This window comes from Eublepharis macularius, chromosome 3, assembly GCF_028583425.1.
Source record: "Eublepharis macularius isolate TG4126 chromosome 3, MPM_Emac_v1.0, whole genome shotgun sequence".
In the NCBI taxonomy this organism is placed as follows: Eukaryota; Metazoa; Chordata; class Lepidosauria; order Squamata; family Eublepharidae; genus Eublepharis; species Eublepharis macularius.
Genome location: NC_072792.1, coordinates 38752466 through 38773222, shown reverse-complemented (window position 1 = coordinate 38773222; position 20757 = coordinate 38752466). Strand labels below are relative to the sequence as shown.

General features: G+C 38.6%; 2 protein-coding genes across 8 annotated transcripts in view; one reads left to right on the top strand and one right to left on the bottom strand.

The window, feature by feature from the left end:
- STK24 (serine/threonine kinase 24) overlaps positions 1–3169 on the top strand; it is a 31440-nt gene extending 28271 nt beyond the window's left edge. For both annotated transcript variants that reach the window (XM_054973936.1, XM_054973935.1), the window contains one exon: positions 3086–3169. In XM_054973936.1, coding sequence (XP_054829911.1) covers positions 3086–3122 — 37 coding nt within the window. In that variant the 3' untranslated portion in view covers positions 3123–3169. The remainder of the gene's footprint in view (positions 1–3085) is intronic.
- A 9647-nt stretch (positions 3170–12816) lies between these two features.
- Positions 12817–20757, bottom strand: part of FARP1 (FERM, ARH/RhoGEF and pleckstrin domain protein 1) — a 245227-nt gene continuing 237286 nt past the window's right edge. For 4 of the 6 annotated variants that reach the window (XM_054974922.1, XM_054974923.1, XM_054974924.1 and 1 more), the window contains exons 22-27: positions 20581–20663; positions 19709–19821; positions 18596–18759; positions 16100–16207; positions 15114–15265; positions 12817–13414 (exon numbers count right to left, since the gene is read on the bottom strand). In XM_054974922.1, coding sequence (XP_054830897.1) covers positions 13333–13414; positions 15114–15265; positions 16100–16207; positions 18596–18759; positions 19709–19821; positions 20581–20663 — 702 coding nt within the window. In that variant the 3' untranslated portion in view covers positions 12817–13332. Of the gene's footprint in view, positions 13415–15113; positions 15266–16099; positions 16208–17227; positions 17365–18595; positions 18760–19708; positions 19822–20580; positions 20664–20757 lie in introns of those variants that run through there. The other 2 variants (XM_054974926.1, XM_054974927.1) reach the window with 2 other exon arrangements.

Here is a 20757-nt window from a genome sequence, read left to right as displayed (position 1 = left end):
GTCTTTAAGCCTTTTATTCTTACCCCTCTTGGTAGATTGCTGCCACCAGGAATTAAATTCCAGAATAACTTAAATTTCTCCTTTTAGTAACATTCCCATAGGTCAGGTATTTTCATGGTACTATGTGACCCTGAGGAAAGGAATGGGATATAGGAATGACATACTCGGGTATAAAAAAAACCAAAGTAAACTTTCATTTTTATAAAAAGCATGCTGGTTTCATATTATTTCTAAAACTTGATGGTTTCAAAAGAGTAGTTCTCAATTCTTAAAGTTACTTTACTTAAACCCAGTCTTTTTTTTTAATACTTTTTTTTAAACCCAGTCTCATAGATCTTCTCTCAGGCGTCACACACAGTTTGCCTGGTTTTGACATTAATTTCTCTGTCAATTACAAGTAAGACCTTTTCTCAGGCGCACACAGTTTGCCTGCTTTTCCCTGACTGAATGTTCTTTCACAAACACACAGTTCAGGCTTCCCCACAGGATATATTTCTCTAAGACAACATAAACAAACTCAGGCTGCACACAGCTTGTCTGCTTTCTCCTGACTAAATATTTCTCTCGGAACTGCTTAAAAATACTCAGGCTGTACACAGCTTCCCTCTCTTGCCCTGACTCCACTCTCAGAAACTAAAAACTGCATTCACTCCGCCCACACTCTCAGTCATCATCCAGTCATCTCACTCACTCATCCCTCTCTTTCACCCCACTCTTCATCTATACCACACGAAGCATTTAAAGACACATACACACATTTACTTAAAATTATTACAGGCTGTGATTTTGGCTGATTCCCAGCCTCCCCATCTCTTGTTGTACCATGCTGAAACTCTTGAAATTTTATTTAAAGGGTGGGAATTCAGTACATCCTCAGGAGATAGTATAGAGAGCTCGGGCAGGGGCGGTGTCAGCAGTGAGAGGAAGAAATCAGCGGAAAGTCCCCTCCCCTTTTCTGGAAACATAAACGCTCTTAAGTGATTGGATAATGGTCCCTAGAGTTTTATTTAAGAGGACATAGGGAAAATAAGAGAAAGCTCTAAAATTTTGTTTTATGGTGCTCCATTACAGATATACACAGCAAATGGCCAATGGTTGGATAAAAATGTAAAGATGCTGCTGTCTGAGGATAAAACACAAGAATAAACTGGATATTCACAATGGACTTTTAATAAGCAATACTTTCAAACCTCAAGAACTTAAAGAAATTGAGTCAAATTTTTTTTTCTAATTTCGTGTGTTGAAGCGTATTTGCAGATGTGATTTAATGCTATAGGATCTAGATTTGCAATGGTTGGGAAGGAGCTCTGTTCTCACTGTATTCCCATCATTTTTCCAGGAAGGACCTTTTGAGAGAAACAGATTTCTTACTGTATTTCAGTTGCTTCTGTTATTCATGATTTAGCCAAACTCCATGAATGTAAACTGCAGGTGGGGAAAAAACAGGTCTTGAAGCCTATAATAAATGTGTAGTATTGTTGCATTTGAATAATCAAATTAACTTTTTAGAATATCTACAAATTAAAAGCTTTTTGATGAAATAATACTAATGATAAGAGCATATACTGAGTTTGAACAGTATAACTAAAAAAGAGAATAATCAATTAGCTAAATTTTATGATGTTCTACTAAATAGTTTTCCTTCAAATAATAGCTGTCACTCTAGGTTATGAAATCTCTGATCAAGTATGAGAATTTATAATGACACAAGGATTAATATTCTCTGTTAGCTTTCAATTTAAAGAAAATATTCTCAAAATGATTCAAAATTGGCATTATACACCTAAAAAGCTTTTGATAATGTATATCTCCTGCTCTAATGGATGTTGGCTTTGTGGATTTAAGGATACCGGTTTTTACCATCATTGGTGGCTCTGTTCATAGGCCATCAACTGTTGGAAGAATGTACAAGAATGATTAAAGAAAGGTTTTGCCATTGCTTTTTCTGTTGAATAATGTGTTCAATATCCCTTGCCAATATCAAAATATAATACTCTGTGCAGTTACTGCTGCTAGAATAACCTATGCTAAGCATTGGAAGAGTAAATCTCTAGTTAACAGAATGGCTAGAAAAAGTTAGACATCTTTTTGATTATAAAACTTACAATTTTGGAACAAGGTGGAAATATGTTCCAATTTGAAACTTAATGTAAAATTAACAATTATGTTAATATCTGTATGAATAAATTAAAAAGGGAAAAAGTATTAAGATCTGGGTTTTTTTCAGAAATACAAATATATTCTACTTCATTATTCCTTTATGGGAGTCTGGGGGAGAAGTTTTCAAGCAAACTTGACCAAAATTGCAGTGGGGTAAGGTCTGTGAGAGATCCAGGAGGGCATGTTTTCTGTTGACAGGTGTGGTGGAACTCTTTGGTTCTGTTGAGCTTAGTTTTCTCTGGGATCAGTGGTTGTTTTTGTTTAAATCTTCCTTTTCCAGGAGAAAGCATGGGATTCCCCCTATAGGATACAGTGGAGAGTAGCTGGGAGGGGCTTGTTTAGGGGCCCATAGAACTGGACCCCTTGACCCAATGTTCTTGAAACTTAGAGGGGTCTTCAGCCCCCCTCACTCAGCTGCAATTTGCGTCATTTGCTCTAAAAACAGTCTCTCCACCCCCTTGGAAAGATTCCCCCATAGGGGATAATGGACCCAATACCCATCCATCTGATCAGGATTCCCGAATATACCCCCAAAATATTAATAAGGTATTTTTCAGGTATATTTTGGACTGGGTGTACCAAATTGCACACCCGTTCTTTTAAACACCTAATATCAGTGCTCATAGCATTTCACACAATCATCCTGTTGCAATAGCGACAGTAAATAAGCCCTTAATAATTCAACAACTGCATGTCCTCTTTAATTTGAAGTAAATTCTTTTTAAATTGACAGGATTGCAGGTAGCTTTTTGGAATCTTTTAAGGCAACTTGTGCCCTTAATGCTTATATATTCAGATTTCTGTCTTGATAAATCACCTTTCAAAATGGGCTTTCACAATGCAATATAAGTCTTCCTTATTAGCCTAATAAAATACATCAATCCCTAATTTGTTTTGAAAGAGTTGCTCTCTTTGTTTCCACTAGGTATTCAGTAACTGGAGGAAGTGCATCATCCCATTGAAGTACTGCTTCCCAATGTTTGTTCAGTCAGCGGGCTCATGTTGGCACCTGTTCTGATTTTGTTCTGCCACTCAGTCGGTCAGTGATGTGCGCTCCAGTAAATGGACCTTCTTGAAGGTGCAGCAAGAGAACTGGGTGTCTCACCAAGGGCACTGTGGCTCAACTCTGCTTAGTTTTTATTTTAAAAGTAATGCACATATTCAAAGGAGGTATCTTTGTAAATCTCTGAGATGTATATTTAGGATTGCAATTAGGAAACTGAAGCTATTGTGAAATCTCAGGTATCCTGCTTTAAGTCTTTGGTCTTCAGCTGCTTGGGCAAAGATCTGTAAGTGGGCTGCATCCCAGCCTTTCATGGGTGCATTGGGGTCAACAATGCCATTTTCCTCTGGGGGGGTATGTTTACTTTAAGAAGGAAGTGAAGAAGGGAGAGAGAAGAAAGATTAAAAGTGGGCTCCATGTTACAGGTAGGTGGTCCAAAAAGTAGAAGACAACTGTTTTAAGTTGATAAATATGTGAACTGGTGAACTGGAAGCATACAGTTGGCTCTGTGTATAAATTTGAATATAATCATTTTTTTTTTTACCGAAACATACTAGTGTGCATCTGGAATCTTTCTGTACATATGATTGTGCTTCTGTAGATAATGCTTATGATGAGGTAAATATTTTGGCAGATCACAACTATGATTTTTTTTACATGAAGATTTTTAATTGTGTAACCAGAGGTTTGATTTGACCTTGTATTTAAAGGTCAAATTGACTAAAATCCTGCTAAAATGATGCAGTTACCTCTTGATCAATGGCTCTCAAATAACGGTACGACTTAGATTATTTTAATTTACTCCATCTTGTTTTCTTTGAAATTATCTAATGTGTGTGTTCTTTCACTGGCTTTTCTATCAGTTTAAAATTGTGCCAATTTAGTTCCATTTTGGTAGGTGTATTTGAAGTTATTTGCAAAATCTGACCATTTTATACAATTAAGGAAATGTTTTGAAATACCTCCTAGAAAAGTTGGCAATTTAAGAGGTAAAACGTTGGCTTCAGCTTTGTCTCCAAGATCCTTTCTTGAGAAAGAAAATGCTTGATATGCTGTCAAGACTTGAAACAGAAATTTTCGCTGCTGCTGTTTCTTCTGGTTGATTTAAATATTTGTATGTTTGGTTGTTGCATCTTTTTGTGGTTCCTTTTTTGAACTTGAACTGTGTTGAAATGGGCAGAAATAAGTACAGTGTTCAGGCTGCGGATATCCGTCTTTTTGTTGATGCCGCTTAATGATCAGGTGTTTGTTTTTTTCTAATAGAAGAGCATATTTTGGTCATAGCCAATATTTTAATATTTCTGCACATATTTGAGTGAACAGAAAACCTTAAAAGTATATTTTAGACTTAAAAATGGTAAAATTCTGTTGCCTTCTTGGGCCAAAATATTAATTTGAGGCTTGTGTGATGATAGTCTCTTGATAAAGCATTGAAATAGACTAATACTGTTTCACATGGAGAAAGGGATGCTTGAAATTTTTGGCAAAGATCTATTATAGTTAAGCTTCAGTTTAAGGCTTTTGACCGGGTTTGATTCCACACTCTTCCACTTGAAGCCGGATGGGTGACCTTGGGTCAGTCACAGCTTCTAGGAGCTTTCTCAGCCCCACCTACCTCACAAGGTGTTTGTTGTTGTGGGGATAATAATAACATACTTTGTAAACTGCTCTGAGTGGTGGGTGTTAAGTCATCCTGAAGGGTGGTATATAAATCAAATGTCATTATTATTATTAAAATAAGAGGCAGGAAACCTGACTTTGAAGACTTGACTTTTCAAAATATTCCTGCTTTCAAATTCTGTATTGTTTTTCTGTACTATTTTTATAATTTAACATCTCAAATATTACATTCCTCTACAAATTTCTTTTTAAGTGACTGGTTGAAGGCTTTTGAAAAGATTATTATTCTGCCAGTTTGCGGTCAATCCTACGCATGTTTACACAGAAGTGTTCTGATGAAAATGGTTTGATTTCCTTCCAGGTAAACATGTATGGGATTGTGGCATCAGAGAACTGCTATTTGGATATAGACAATTATATATGAGGCAACATATTTTATCAGTTTCATAGACTAAATAAAACTGGTTCAGAGTATAGTATTTTAAAGTAAAAGTATCAATCTGTCCTGATTATGATAAAATTAAAAACTTTTAATCCACAAGCATCTCTATGGTGGGATACATTTTTATGTTGGCCTTTCACATTAATGTTTATGGCCCTTCAAAACTTCCACTGTCTTCTCCCAAGGAAGTGCAGCACTGAAGTGTTGTATGTATAATGGGACATTCTTTGTGTATGATGTCACGAAAACAACTTTCTATCCTAGATATTCTTGCTAAAGAGATCACCTTTTGCTCAAGGCCAGTTTAGCACCTAAGCTTTACCTGGAGTACCAAATTGGCAGGAGAAGCCACATAGAAGAAGGTGTTAGGCATGCCTTGTGCCTCCTTTCACCTCCCTGATTGGATCATAGAATCACAGGGTTGGAAGGGGTCTCCAGGGTCATCTCGTCCAACTCTCTGCACAGTGCAGGAAATTCACAACTACTCCCCACCCCACCCAAGGCAGGCTGCAGAGTTTGTATGCAGTCCAGCCTTGGAATTACATGGAAGAAAATGAATGCTCCTTGTACTGCTGCTGCCTGCCTCCAATGAACTTCAGAGAGGTGCTGGTGGCACACATGGGGAGGAAGAACATGAATGCCTCTTTCTATGCTGCTGCCACCCTGGCTCTAACAGGCTTAGAACTAGTGCGGGTGTTTAGGAGGAAGCATGCCTCCTTAACTCCTGATGCCCAGTTGGTGCCAGGCAGCATTTGGCATTTGGCAGGAGATGACACACCTCTTCTCATGCTGTGCTCCCACTACTCGTCCCACAAAATGAATTGCTTTTTCCAGAATCAGGTTAGAGATGCTTCTTCATCTTCAAAGTTTAGCAGAATGAAGGCTGTAAAAAATAAGGACTTTCCAATTAGAAAAATTTATTTGTATAGGTCCTATCGCCTTCAAAGTTTGTTAGAAAACTTGTTTTTTCTTGCAATTACATTCTTGTAGTTGAGTTAGAAAGTAGATGACTGTCGTATTGGTGCACAGAACTTCTGGTGAAATAGCAAGTCTCCAGTTTTCTTCCCATGTTGTTAAGTGCCATGGCCTTTTTGGTTCCCAAGTAGTTTTATAGGCGGTCTTGAAGTTGTACTTTGCCTTGCTTTGTTATTAGTCTTCATGTAGCCTTTTGTAATTGTGGTATCTTGCAGTGTTAGGACCATGTCAGAGAAATACATGTAGTTTGACTGACCATGTGATTGCACACTGGAAAGTATGTGTGTCCTGGTTTATGTGGATGAACACTTGATTCACTGGATTGTCACTTCCATAGATCATGGCAGCACAGGAGCTCCTGTAAAAAAATACCACAAGACTCTTTGTAGCAAAAATAGACTAAGGTGGCTACTTCATGGGAAGATCATTAGGATGTTCTTGTAAGTGAAGTTACAACAGACAGTAAGGGCCTTGAACTATAAAATTATTTTAATTCTTTTTTTGTGAGGCATGTGAACCTTAAACACATCTGCATGCCTGTCTGCCAGTACCATGTTCCTTATATGGAGCAACAACTTGCATGGGGAATGTGCAGTACCAGTATAAAATATCATTGGGCTGCTGCCCTCCTTTGACTGTGAGTTGGATTTTCTTATGTTCTGATAGAGGATTATTAAAGCTAAGAATTTCGTTGCCAGACCAGACCAAATGTCCACTTAATTCAACATTCTGTTTCCAGGAGTGGACAGCCAGTTGCCTTTAGAATGCACAAACACTGTTTGCTAGTAATAACTAGCCTTTTCTCCCCTCCAAGCACCTGGTAACCAGGTATACCTGATCTCTCTGTACGTGGAGGTCCCACTTTTAGCTAAAACACCCAATGATAAACCTATCCTTTATTACACTGTTTTCTTCTGTAATACTGCTCTCTATTTATAGCCCTATATACAACTTTGCTTCTGTCATGCGTCAAGCTATTCTTAAACTCCTTGTAAGTTTCATGACACTAATAAAGAAGAAATACAACAATATTCTGCTGTGATCATTTTTGAAATTTTTTGTTTAAAAAACTGTTAATACTGTTTGAAAGAAACGGAGAAGACATGTTACTGCCCTACACACATTTGAATGTGAGATTGCTCTAGGAGTGTACATTCCGGGTCCAGGATTCAGGAAAAAAGTTGGAGTGTTGTTAATCTGGCTAAATCTGGCTTTCTCAAATCAAACCAGAGAATCCCAGTTCTGATCTGGGAACCCGGATTTGGATCCCCAGATGAATCCAGGTTTATCCAGGAAATGTAGCTTCAGCCTCAGGTTGGCTCCTTCTTAGGCTTCTCTCACTTATTTCCAAGAGGGGAGGGGGAGGAGAGAGGGGGAGTGAAGCAGGGAGGGAGGAGTGAGTGGCCAGTCTGTGCAGGAGCTCCCTCTGCCTGGTTTCTGTGAGTAAAAAGCAGCGAGCCACAGAACAAGAGATCCCGGAAATACAAAAGTATACCAGTGAATCAGAATCAGTGACAGACCCTCCTCGTTACACATTTTATCAAACAGAACTCCAGTGAAGATGACTTTAAGTATTCAGTTTTCTATATAGCAAAAGGATATAGTGCCTGTGATTTACAACATAAACTTTTAAGGCAGGAAGCCTTTTGGACTTTCAAGCTTAATGCTCTCACACCACGTCTTAAATATGAATATGCACTTTTCTAGTTTTTTGTAAACTGTGTAACATGGGTGGTATTGTCAAATTGTACATTTAAATAATTGGCTGGCATATAAGGACATATTGTAAACTTTTTGTAAACATTTTCATTTCAGTAGGAATAATAGCTTTGTCTCTTTTAAGAAATTCTCCCAGCTGTATGGTATTTGGTAAAATGGTATATGATGACTCAGTGTTTCTGGCAACATTATTTGCTAAACTGGTGGAAGGCTTCTGAACAAGTAATGGATGAAATGATTCTCTTAAGAGCCAAGTATGTTGTTTTTAATGTTTGCAGGCAGTTAGTATTATAAATGGGTGTTCATATAATTGTATGGTTATATATTTTGTCACTATTATAGCTCTACAAAAGAGAAAGTTCCTAAGCGAGTCTGTCTTTGATAAAAGATTGAAACAGAGATCCCGAGCTAGCTCTCTGTCAGCAGAGTTGCAAGGAGAAACTACTGTCTTCTTAAACTACTGCTTCTTGAAGGATTCTGTATGTGACGTGGACTGTGGAAAACATCAGACACTTCATCTCAGTTTTGAGAGATACGAATTGTCAGCAAATTTTCCAGAGTGTAAGTCATTGTCTTTCAAGCAAACTATTGAGATAGTGATTGTGTATTTGAGATTATTCTGTTCACAGTGGGATGTGTTTTGGCTTTTGATAAGAGATTGTATATATTTTAAAAAAGCGATTTGATTTACATTTAGTAAGTGTTCACGGGTATACTTTTGTTTCTGTGACCACTTTTGTGGTTTCTATGGGTGACACTAGTTCAGTTGGGCTAAGTTGCAAGTGTCTCTTGCTTCAGTATGGCTTGGCTGGAATGTGGTGTTTTGCAATGATTATTATCGTGAGGATAATAACATCGCACTTTGTAAACCAATTTGGCATTGTCCTGAAGGGTGGTATAAAAATCAAATATTATTAGCACCAGAACATCCCTATATTTGCAATGAAAGCAAAGAGTTACTCACAAGAAGACAGGAAGGCGGCACAGACAGGGAGGGTGTCTGACAAAACATGGGGGGTTAAGAGCTTCCCTGAGCTATCAGAGCCTGAGTGTATAATGGTTAGAGTAATTGCCTAGGATCTAGGAGAGCCAGAATTAAATATCACATATGTCACAGAAGCTTCCTTGGTGGTCTTGGGTCAGTCACACACTATCACCCTAATATACTTCACAAGGTTGCTGTGAGATAAAATGAAAGAGAGGAGCGCAATTTAAGCTGCTTTGGGTCTCCACTGGGGAGAAAGGCAGAGTAAGACATTTGTTCTAAATCTAACTATGGCTACAGTTCACCGAAAAAGGATGACGACTCCTGCTTCTTCTGATGTTCTTGCAACTCTTTTGACAAGAAGCCAAACAGCTCTTACAGAATTCAAACTATCATTTAGTGAGCAGAGTAAGGTGGCACACCTCTGGTCAGCCAATAATTTCTATCGATACTGTAGACATATACAACATTTTCGAAATGTTTTTGTTTAAATGTAAATAACAGTAACAACAATATGCTATAATATATTGAAGATTTCTGTGTTTTCAATGTTATAAAAGTTAACATGATATTCAAATATGCTGGGTAGTCCTTCCACCTATTGTGATGGTATGTCTTTCTGTCCAAATAATATACTTCCTTTTGTTTACTGCAGAATTTTTTTCAACTTCAACTTTTATTTTTTTCCTGCCTTTCAGATGGCAAAAATTAAGATCCACGTGCTATGGTCATATACAGTGCAGCAGTTTGCGACTCTTTCTCAAGTACATTTATACTTTTAAATTTCATCAGTATGACAAATAGTACAATTTAAAGTATTATGAAGACCAGCACACAATGGGATGCATGTGTGACGCCTCCTAGGGTTAATGTGATCTACCAATACGTACGTGCCATCAAATCTTCAGAATTCTTTAGTAGGTCAGTGAGATGCCCATTCTTTTTCACTTCTAGTAGCCCCACAAACATCTCTGTTTTTTCAGTACATGAAAAACTATTCCAGGATACAGCATGCTTACACCAGTGTTTTAGCTCACTCCTGTCTGGGCAAGGCTAGCTAGAAGCTCTGCTGAGTTTAGGCTTTAGCTGTTAAACAAAGACAACATCGTTTCTGGGCAAGGCTGAATCAGAATAGCCTGGGTGCTTGGCCACAGCTGTGGATTTTCCTAAATTAACACCAGAATTTTTCCCCCACCGGTATGGAGCAAAAAAAAAATAGCATAGTCCTCTCCCCCTGGGCTAATTTCTACTTAGCCGTTAACATGTTAACTTAGCTGTTAACAAAGCATGAACTTACCTATCAATGCAGTTTTTATAGGTACTATTACTATGGAAAATTAATGTTAAGAAATGAAAGGGGGAAGATAGAGAGAAAAATGACTAAAGAATTGCTACAAAAGAACAAAAGGAGAAAAATACTAAACACCTGCCATAGGCAGCATTTTCTCTGGCAGCAGTACCTAGTTGTTCATGGCACAGGCATGTAGCCCCCAAAGTCTTTGCCTTGTGGGGACCCCTATTTTGACTTCCCACTTTGGTTCGAGCATGTGCTTAGTGCTAAAAAATGGAAGTCTGTGTACTCCTAAAGTTAAGCTAAAGGCAGTGACTTGTTAAGCAGCAGAGAGCCTTGCCAAGGACAAGGTGATGAGTCATGAAGTAGCAATGGAATTAAGACCCGCTCCTTCTGAAAGCCCACCTCAGGCTGATTAAACTGGAGGATCATTCTGCCCCAAACCTTTGGAGCCTCTGCTCTGATTAATTTGACCCTAATGAACAACCCAGGTATCCAAGACAAAAAGCGATGAACTGGCCCCAGCTAGTTCCTCTTATCTTAGTGACTGTACAAGAAGATGTCTGCCCTCTCCTCAATCTTGTTATTCACTCAGCGTTACACCTGTGTTTCTCCAAACCTCCTCCATGGAGCATTTTTAACTTATGCAAACCAGGAAAACTCTTTTTAAATATCAGCTTCCTCCCCACTTTAAACTTGGGTGATTCTCCAGAATTAGGCTTTCTGATAGCCTTAATGCACAGGGTGATCTAGCAGGTAATCAGCCTTATCACAGACCCATCATCCTCCCAGAGACAGACATCTGTCACTTCCAGTCTTTTGTTCACTTATCATTGCCCCACTTCATGATAATCACTTTCCAGATCATGAACATCTGGACCGTAAATATTGCCCTCAAATCCCCAATAATTTGCAGCAGTTTTTTCCAGTGTGGCACAGGTTCCTTGGAGACATGTCTCTACACTCCTCGCTTCTACTCTTCACATCAGGACTCTACAGGACTTCCACACTCTACAGGACAGGTCGTATGCTCTCATACCCCACCCCCCGTCTGGCCTTACAGATAGCTATCTGTTAGGGACAAGTTTTTGGTTTGCTGCTTTACAATCTCTCACTTATTTCTTGTAACAGTTTAATTTGGGTTATGTGATCTCAGTAAAACCCTTTTCATGTTGAGAATGCTTATTCCCCCTAGTTATTCTGAGTTCTGTGTTGGATCTGGACCTTGGTATACACAGGTTAAAGATCCCAAAATCGTACCCCACTGTACATGTGTTTGTTCCTTGCTAGCAAGGGCATGCCTTTACTTACTAGGGTCCTCCATGTGTAGAGCAATTTGGGTAACAGGCATTCTGCATATTTTCTGAGCTTCCGCGGAATCCTACTGCAATCCTGACCAGGAGCAGCTTGGCAAATATGCTTGCGGTCCTAGATACAACCAAGCCTCTATGTGTGATTATTCAGAAGGCAAGCAATTGAACTTTGCTGCACAGGTAGAGGCTCACTTCCATAAGTACACTTGAAGAAAAAAGTGGCAAAAATCATGACTGAGATGTGTAACATTTCAACTAGGCTGAGGCATGTAATAGTTCAGATGAAATGGTTCATCTTTTTTATCGAAAAAGACCACACCTCTTCTCATTTGCAATTTCATTTCACCTACTAATATCTTGAAAAGAGAAGCAAAATCTCTTATGTCTGAGAAACGCAGACTTAAAATGCAAGGAGCTCTTTTTTTTTAAGGATGAAAAATAGAAATGACTGACAAGGCTTTATTGCATTTATGCTGAGGGTGTTTGAAGCTGTTGAGGTGTTTTATTCCCTTTTTCCATATGCAAATTTTAAGCCATTATTATACATAGTAGAAAGGGCACATCTCATGACTGACAAATCAACTAACAAATAAAGATGGTGGCAGTTAATCAACAGTCTCATCATCTTTGCAGGGTGCTTAGAAGTGCTGCTTTCTCCACGCTATGTTCACTAACAGCTTTCGCTGCCCTCTAATATATGTAGCTGAACATGGTATGTAATATGTTCAAAAGAAATTGATTTCAACTCCCCCCCCCCCAGGTACTTTCAAATAAAATTGATTTTACAATTTTGAGTTGTCCAATTCAAACATAGCAAATTAAATGTATATAATTGGCACCATATTTATATGCATGATGGGTGAATTGATTTATAGTATTATTGATAATAAAAAGGTGCAGAAACACTGTATATTGTGATGAAATATTTAAAAAGGCAATTCTTCAAAACACAAAAAAGATGCATTACATCTGCACTGGGTCTTACCGCAATACTTATTTATGGAACTACACATCTGTGCCATGATTCTTGTACTACACAGCTATTGTCCTATTAGTTCCCAGAGCATTTGAATTCCTTTATACGCACCATTCACAAGACACCAACAGCCTAAATATTGCACAGGGGCATTGTGTAAACTATTCAACCTTGCAAGTTTTTACTTCTCAGAAATACGAGAACTTGCGCCAAGGAGAGTAGGCAAAAGTTTGATTACCTGTAGTTTCAAGGAGCTGAAACAACTGAGCTACACACTCAGTTGGTCGTTTTAATTTTCAGAAGCAAAATATATAGAAACATTGAGAAGAACGTACAAAAGTAACCATTTTACTTTGAGACTGCTGTTTATGCAGGTTTTATGCTGAAGGTTGTTAATGCAATACATATGAAGTACATAAAAAATCAGCAGTCAGATCATTCTTCCTTCTGTGGGGCTGTTTTTTTCTTTTAAAGAAGAAAAGGCATTTGCTCTTCAGGAAAATACCAAGTATGAAGTTACTACAAAAAACTGTACCATATTTCTGGTGCAAACTTCTGAGGCAAGGAAATGTCTTTTGGCATTTGGCACTCCAAGGACAATATTTTAATACTGGCACAAGCTTAAAAAAATCCACATCAAAAGACGAAATACGAGACGTATAACTGTCACCTGGTCGATCATAGTAAACAATCCTGCTGAGGCAATATTACAAAAAAGCTGCTCCAAAACATTTTTTGTAAAAACAAATCTGTTTTTTACTAAACTTTAAAAGGAAAAAATAAAATTCAAAATGTCCTCTAGAAAAGCAGCAACTGCTGGAATGAACAACTTGTTGGGCATTCAGTCATCAATAAACATGTGACTCTTCATGACTAAGAACTCTGATGCGCGAGGCAGGGTTGGTGGCGCTTCGGATGACCTCCATCCACCTAAGCAACACAGAGACAAAGATCTATGAGGCTGCAGTGAATGCTTACAAGATTTCCATTTCCCTAAGAACTGATGTAGCATCACAGTTAAGTACTTGGGCTGCAAATCAACACCTGCCTGGTTTGAATCCCACTAAATCCGAGCTCAGCAGGGGCCTCTTAGTCCCAGTTATCCAGGTATATTGTGGGGATAATAGTAACACTGACTGTTCATTGCTCTGAGTTGGTCACTGATCTGTCTAGAAGAGTGGTATATAAGTGCAGTTATTAAAAAAAGCAGCATAATGTAGTGAAATAGTGATGAGTGAGATATAAACCATATGAAGAGATAAAAGAGGTAAAACAGCAGGATCTGAGTCCAGTGGCACCTTAGAGACCAGCAAGATTTCCAGTCAAAGCTCCCTTCATCAGATACTAACAAAGGGAGCTTTTACTTTCCAAAGTTTATACCCTGGGAATCATGATGTTCTCTAAGGTGCCATTGGAGTCACTGCTGTTCTACTGCAGACCAACATGGCTACCTACCTGAAACTATAAAGGGATAAAACCTCATCTTTCTCCTTTTTCCACTTGCAGCTTGCAACAGAGGAGGAAGGAGAGAGAAGTGATTTTTACCTGACTCCCCCACTGGTGCTCTGTCCTGTGGCACATTATTCTGGCACAGTTCTGATCCTCAGAAGTTCTGAGGCAGCCAAGCAGGCTGCTTGAGGAGGGGGAAGGCAGGAAACGAGCTGCTCTGCCAACTCCTTCAGCAAACTCGTCTGTTGAATTAATTACAAAATTAATCTGAAAGTTCTCTTCCAGACTCAGAGAGAATGTAGAGTGCGAGTCTCATGCGTATGTGAGCAGAACAATCCCAAGGCAGGAGAGTTTTAAACTGTACATTCTGGATTAACAATGCATTTATTTCTGGGCTGTACTGTACTAGGTAAAGGTAAAGGTAGTCCCCTGTGCAAGCACCAAGTCATTACTGACCCGTGGGGGGATGTCACATCACGAGGTTTTCTTGGCAGACTTTTTACGGGGTGGTTTGCCATTGCCTCCCTGAGTCATCTACACTTTACCCCCAGGAAACTGGGCACTCATTTTACCGACCTCGGAAGGATGGAAGGCTGAGTCAACCTTGAGCCGGCTACCTGAACCCAGCTTCCGCTGGGATTGAACTCAGGTCGTGAGCAGAGCTTGGGCTGCAGGACTGTAGCTTACCACTCTGCACCATGGGGCTTTGTGCCACTGTCCAGGTACCATATTATTTTTAAAAAATCTTTTAAGAGGTGGCAGCCCTATGATATCAGATCCTATCCTATGAGAATCTAGGATGCTAGAGGACTGGCAACCTTAGCTTGCATTCTGCAAACGAGAGGAGAAGATAAAGAACACTCTTCAGTGCACACGCTGGTAGTCCTGCTACACAAAGAAGTACATTATTTTGCCCCCCCCCCCACTTAAACAATGGAATGAAGGGAGAATCTTTGGGGCTTTCCTTGGCAATCCTGGGGGGTACTGGTGTGGATTACCAATGCTTCGATCTGATACACACAACCATCAACATGCAGGAATTTCAACTAATTTAATTAGTTGTCAGAGCTCAGGCTGACTCTTGCTGATGTTTAGGTGCAAATGTACAGCACCTATGAGCCAGCTCACTGTCCCATAATGCAAGAATCCAGTAGTGCAAGCAAACAATAACAAAATATACCTTTCAAATGTGTATTCACTTTCTGCCCTGAAATAGTACACGTGAGATTTGAAGTGTAGTTTAAAGACATAGTCTTTATGGATGTTCTCAGATTCAGAAGGAATGGTAAGAGAATAACCCAGCAGAGGGAGGCTAGCTAAAGGATGATTGTCCTAAAAATAGAAGATGGAAGTGCTGTTAGAACATTCTATGTAACAGCCTTTGCGATACAAACTTAACAAAACTGCACTCAGGTATATCTAAAATTGGCTCATTATTAAGGGTCAGCAGTAAAAAGCGGGAAATTAAACTGATTTTGACTCACATTGATCAATCAAGGTTTTTAAATGACTTGATCAAACCGGCATACATATACGTATAAATTCAAACATGATTTCAAAAGGATGATGAAAATGCGTATCATAACAGATACCACCTTAGAAAATGCTTTCTCTCTTGTATGAGAAGTAGGAATGCCTCATAAAATTTTTTAAAAACCTTGTGTTGGTTACAAGTATTACATTGAATACTGGACTGACTTCTTTATTCTGATGCAGAAAGCTGTATATGCATCGTTGTGTTCTTCACCATTCTCAATGAGTTCTTGAATTTTGGAAGGCATCTACTGTCAATGCCCAGTATGCTCTCTAGTGGGGTGGAACTTAGGAAGATGGGGCATATGGATTCCAGACAAAAGCCTTCTTTCTCTTACCCTTCCACATCGGATCATCGAGGTGAGGAAAGGCTTCATTGCAGAGACATGTCTACCCAGTGAATTTTATGGCAGAGTGGGAAATTTGAACCCTAGTCTCTGAACTCTAGCCACTACACAATATTGGCTGTATTGATCTAACTGCAGCATTTAAACTTCCCCGCCAAATCCATCACATGCCTTTAGAACAATCAGCAAAACAGACTGTCAAGTGTTTACATTTTTTCTCTTTGTGGCCAAAGAAACCCCACATTAAAACAGCAGGATTCTTTGCTGGTTTCAGCAAATCGGTTACCTGATGGGATTTGTAGAAAAACATGCAGAAGTTGGTGAATACTACCCAGAGCTTCTGCCACCCGTTGCTGTTCTTGAATTTTCTCAAAAGGTTTCCAGAGAGTTGATTCTGCAAGTGAGAGAGACAACGCAACAGGAGTGAGCAAGTTCACACACAGATGTTAAAAGGCAGTAACAGGCAGATGGAAAGAAATCAGGCAAGCCTCAAGTAAAATGGTGTGTTTTCCACTGACACTGGATTACTTTTTTCCCTCTTTTGATTGTTTTAATATTCTGTCCTGAAATACAGAATTCCTCCTGCAGCCTATAAATGAGGCTTGCCTGTACACTGTTGTTCTTAAGAAATTAGCTAATGTTTCCTGATTAGATGCTGAAGTACCAATAATTTTTTTGTGGGTGGTGGTGGGGGAATACCAGCTTAATATTGCCCTAAACTATCATGCTAATGATATGATTGATTCCAGTAACAGTTCTATACACAGATCATTTAAATTCTGCACAGAAAAGCAACTTTTAAAACTGCTACTAAAAAGGAAGTACCATCCTTTAAATATTGTAAAAGACGCAAATATAATGCATGAAGAAGAATGAACATTAAAAGGTAGATGTCTCCTATCAACAGATTTGGAATAGTGGCACGTTCTTTTTTGTTGACAAATAATATAGCAGTCTCTGCTGCAATTAAGCACTGAACTTTCTCTTTGCCAAGAAATGAAGGAAGCGGCAAATAATTTGAAGAGTTTTTCGCCCCTAGATTAAAAGTGGCAATGATGTCCAGTGCTGAAACACAATTTTTATGATGTACTCTGATAGAGGTATTTAAACTATTACCAATGTAGCGGCTTATTTATTTCCTTATAGCCAGCCTTTCTCCCTGAGACTCAAGGCAGGTCACTTGGGCATGTGATTTAACAACTGAAGAAACGGACACCAGTTGAAGAAACTAAACTGATGCAAAATGTAGAGGCACTTGTTCCATTTCCAAGTTTTAAAAGTCAGCAACAGCAATTGATTTTTTTAAAAAAATTAAGTCTTAAGTGACCGATTTTAAAAATCTGAGAGACAGAGGGTGTGTGTGCACATGTGTGTGTATATACTCCCTTTAGCTTCTACTTTCTGCTTTGGTTACCTCATCACTTTGTAGGATATCATAAAAGGACAGGCTTTGCATTCGGTACCAGCAGACATATGAAATGGAAACAGGCCGCTGATCACTGATCAGTCCAGCAGGTAGGGAAGTACAGTCACTGACAGTGAGAGGATCGTCTACCACGAGAGAGAGAGAGACAGAAAGGAGGGAGAGACACAAAGAAAGAATAAACTATAATGCCGATGTGACATTTATCCACAGAATTAGGGAAGTGTGATTGTAACTTGCCCTGCTAAGGAGACAAGCTGTGGAACTGAAGACAGATGTGTAACACATGAACTCTGCTTTTAGGTTGCTTATAGCATGTTCTGATTATTTAAACTAAAAAAAATGATGTTAATGCAGAAGGACAAGCTTGCTTAAGGCAATTCAGAACAGCACTTGGTACTTTAGAGGTTTAGCTTGTTTTACAGCTATGTATTGATTCAATAGAGCTATCGTTAAATCTTGAAAGTGTTCCTAATAGCCCTATTACACAATGCAACTACAGCAACCTAGAGGCATTTTCTGGGGAAATGGGTGTCTGCAGGTACCTTGAAGAAGCTAAACCAATTTATAATACAACACAAGCGGTGTGTTATCCTTTTCTATAGAAACAGTTTTTTTCTAGCAAGATGTTAGATTTTCCAAAAATGTTTATTTTTCATTCAACCTTATGCATTTTTAAAAAAATTTGTGGCAGACAGCCAAAAACAGGTCTATAAGGATATCATCTTCAACAGCATCTTTAAAATGGCAGGTTAAAGTTCCACACAAAACTTGTAGTTATTAAAATGTAACTTCATTGACTAGGAAACAAAACATTTTAATTCAGTATTCTAGTGCCTTGAGTAAAACTGGTTTAGCTTTATTTAAAAAAATGGGGAGGAGGGGAAAAGTCACGTGGATATCCTGTGATAGAGAAAAGACAAGTGAGGAAGCAGATGAGACTGAAATAAGAACACTGTAAGATCCCAAAAAGGAGGGAAAAGCCTCTAATAAAACAAAATTGCATTAAAATTTACATTTCAAACTGCAGCACCCAGAGTCAGGGCCAACGTCCTTTCCAAATACATTGAGGTAAAAACAAATAGCATCAATAAAATACTGGGAGGAAACTTTCTTTGACTCAAGATCTTTAAATTAATTTAGAAATGTGAATGCCTTAAAGGTATTCAAACTTTAGCGCTAAAGAAATAGCTTGGTAAAATGACAAAATATCATTGGAACGAATTTCGTGTTAGTTCCCAAGAATCAAGGAAGGGCACAGACAGATTAGTGCTTCCAAACAAGAGGCAGAAAGGAAATTGTCACTGAAAGGTCACACTTCTCTGGGGGCTGCAGTCCAGCTTGTTCTGAGGCAGATACCTCCACAGCAATACTAAAGTCGACCATGGAAACGCTGGTATTTCTGTGCCAGCAGACATGCACAGTAGTGTTGCCACGGTGAGGAGCTTGACGTTCAAGTGAAGTGCGGGACGCATTGAGATCATCTTCTGATTCTTGGTCTACAGTTGGTTCCTCTGGGGACTCTATGAAATGTAGGGAAAAACCATCTCTTTTTTTCCCCCTTGTACAAAATATAGACGATGAAAACATTAAGCAAAAGACAAGCGCATCTGAAGCTTATTTCTTCAAACCTTGGAAGACCTATTCTGTTTAATCTGGGGTGGAAAGTAGCAATAAGCAGAAATTTATGGGAAAATATTCCATATTCTGTAATTGGAGATAAATTGCAGCCACAAATTGTACCTCAGGGCTCAGTGTGCTATATCTTACTGCCATCACTAAGAGTTTCAGGTGCATAGCCTTGTTAATTGGCAGAAATACAGCCAGATTTGAGTCCAGTGCCACCTTAAATACTAACAAGATTGTCAGGGTATAAGCTTTTGGGAGTAAAAAAAACTCCCTTCTTTAGATATCTTCAGAATTCAGTGTGCTAAACTAAATCTGAAGAAGGGAGCTTTGACTCCCAAAAACTTATACCCTGAAAATCTTGCTGATCTTTAAGGTAGCACTGGACTTGAATCTGGTTGCCATCGGTGAACTTTAGTATGTTTAACTCTGAGTTGCATTCTGGCCTACATAAAGCAAATGTTGCATACATTTGTTTGCCACCTTTGGTCCTGCTTAGTTTTTTCTTTTTTGTACACAAACCTATCAGAATCCGTATAGAACACTGTATCACAAAATTCTGACAACTTTACAGAAATTAATATTAAAAGTTTTATAAAATTGTTTTAGAGCATTAAAAGTACATTTGTCTTCAACTACTTCCTACTTCCCTAAAACGAACACTGCTAGAGTTGTAACTGCTGAAATACAAAAAAAGAAACAGATTTGTTGCAATGAAAAACAAAATGTCTACGCGACCTATCTGAAATTAAATCGGGCCATTAAAAGTAGTTTGCTTCATTCCCTTAAAGGCTTTAAAAGATCCTTTATTCTAAATTTCACAGGCTTTCCTTATTCTGTACTTACTAGTGTCAGGTGGGCTACTCCCCAGAAATTCAGGAGCAGGGCCGTTACATTTCTCGGCCAGGTCAATTGCCATCTGTATGTCCTCGCTCCACTTGTCCATTTCAGAGCGGTTGCTGGGAATGGAAGACAGACCTTGTTCATTTTATCACAAGCTACATTCAGCTTCATAAACTGGTCAGAATTAAGCTGAACTTTGAATTTCAGCCTATATTCTTATCTTTGTACTATATATTTTATCTTATATTATATCTAAACAGGCCACAGGTACATCAAAAATAGACAATTCCCTGCTTGCAGCAGCTTATTAAAGTATATTCAGGGGTCAACTATTATAATTAAGTCTTTTGAATTATTTATTTAATTATAACATGTCTATGCTGGCTTTACACCCAATTCAAAGTCCCCAAGGTGATGAGCATTAAAATATTTTGAACGTTAAGAAGCATCTAAAATACAAATGTAAGAAAATAATTAAAACAATTAAATTAAGCATAACAAACATACAAAATATAGACACACAAACTCATTAAAAACAAACAGGAAGGAGGGCTAATAAGAGTTAGTGAAAAAACATCTTCACCTGCTGGCAGAAGACAATGATATTGACAAACAGACAAATCTCCCTGGGTAAGGAATTCCAAAATGTTAGCACCATGATCGAAAAGGCCTTTTCTCAGGTTGTCCCCTGTCTAGCCACGGATGATGGGGACACACAAACCAGGGCCTCTGAGGATGACCGGAGTAGTCAGGTAGGTTCATATGGATTCAAATATTTGAAATAATATTTTCAGGTTTTTTACAGTTTGTGTACCAGTTTGTCCGGAATGTTTAATAATGGACCAACAAAATATACATGGTACAAAATTAATTACCTTGCAGCAACAATGATGGACTGGTGTTGACCTCTCAATGTAAAGCAATGAGGGACCCCCCATTCTTCTTCACTCTCTTCTATCTGACAACATGAACATATGAACATCCTAACATAACTGGTAAGGGAATTGGCTGATACAGCTCAGAGAAATGCAAGCACAGTTGAACCATATGAA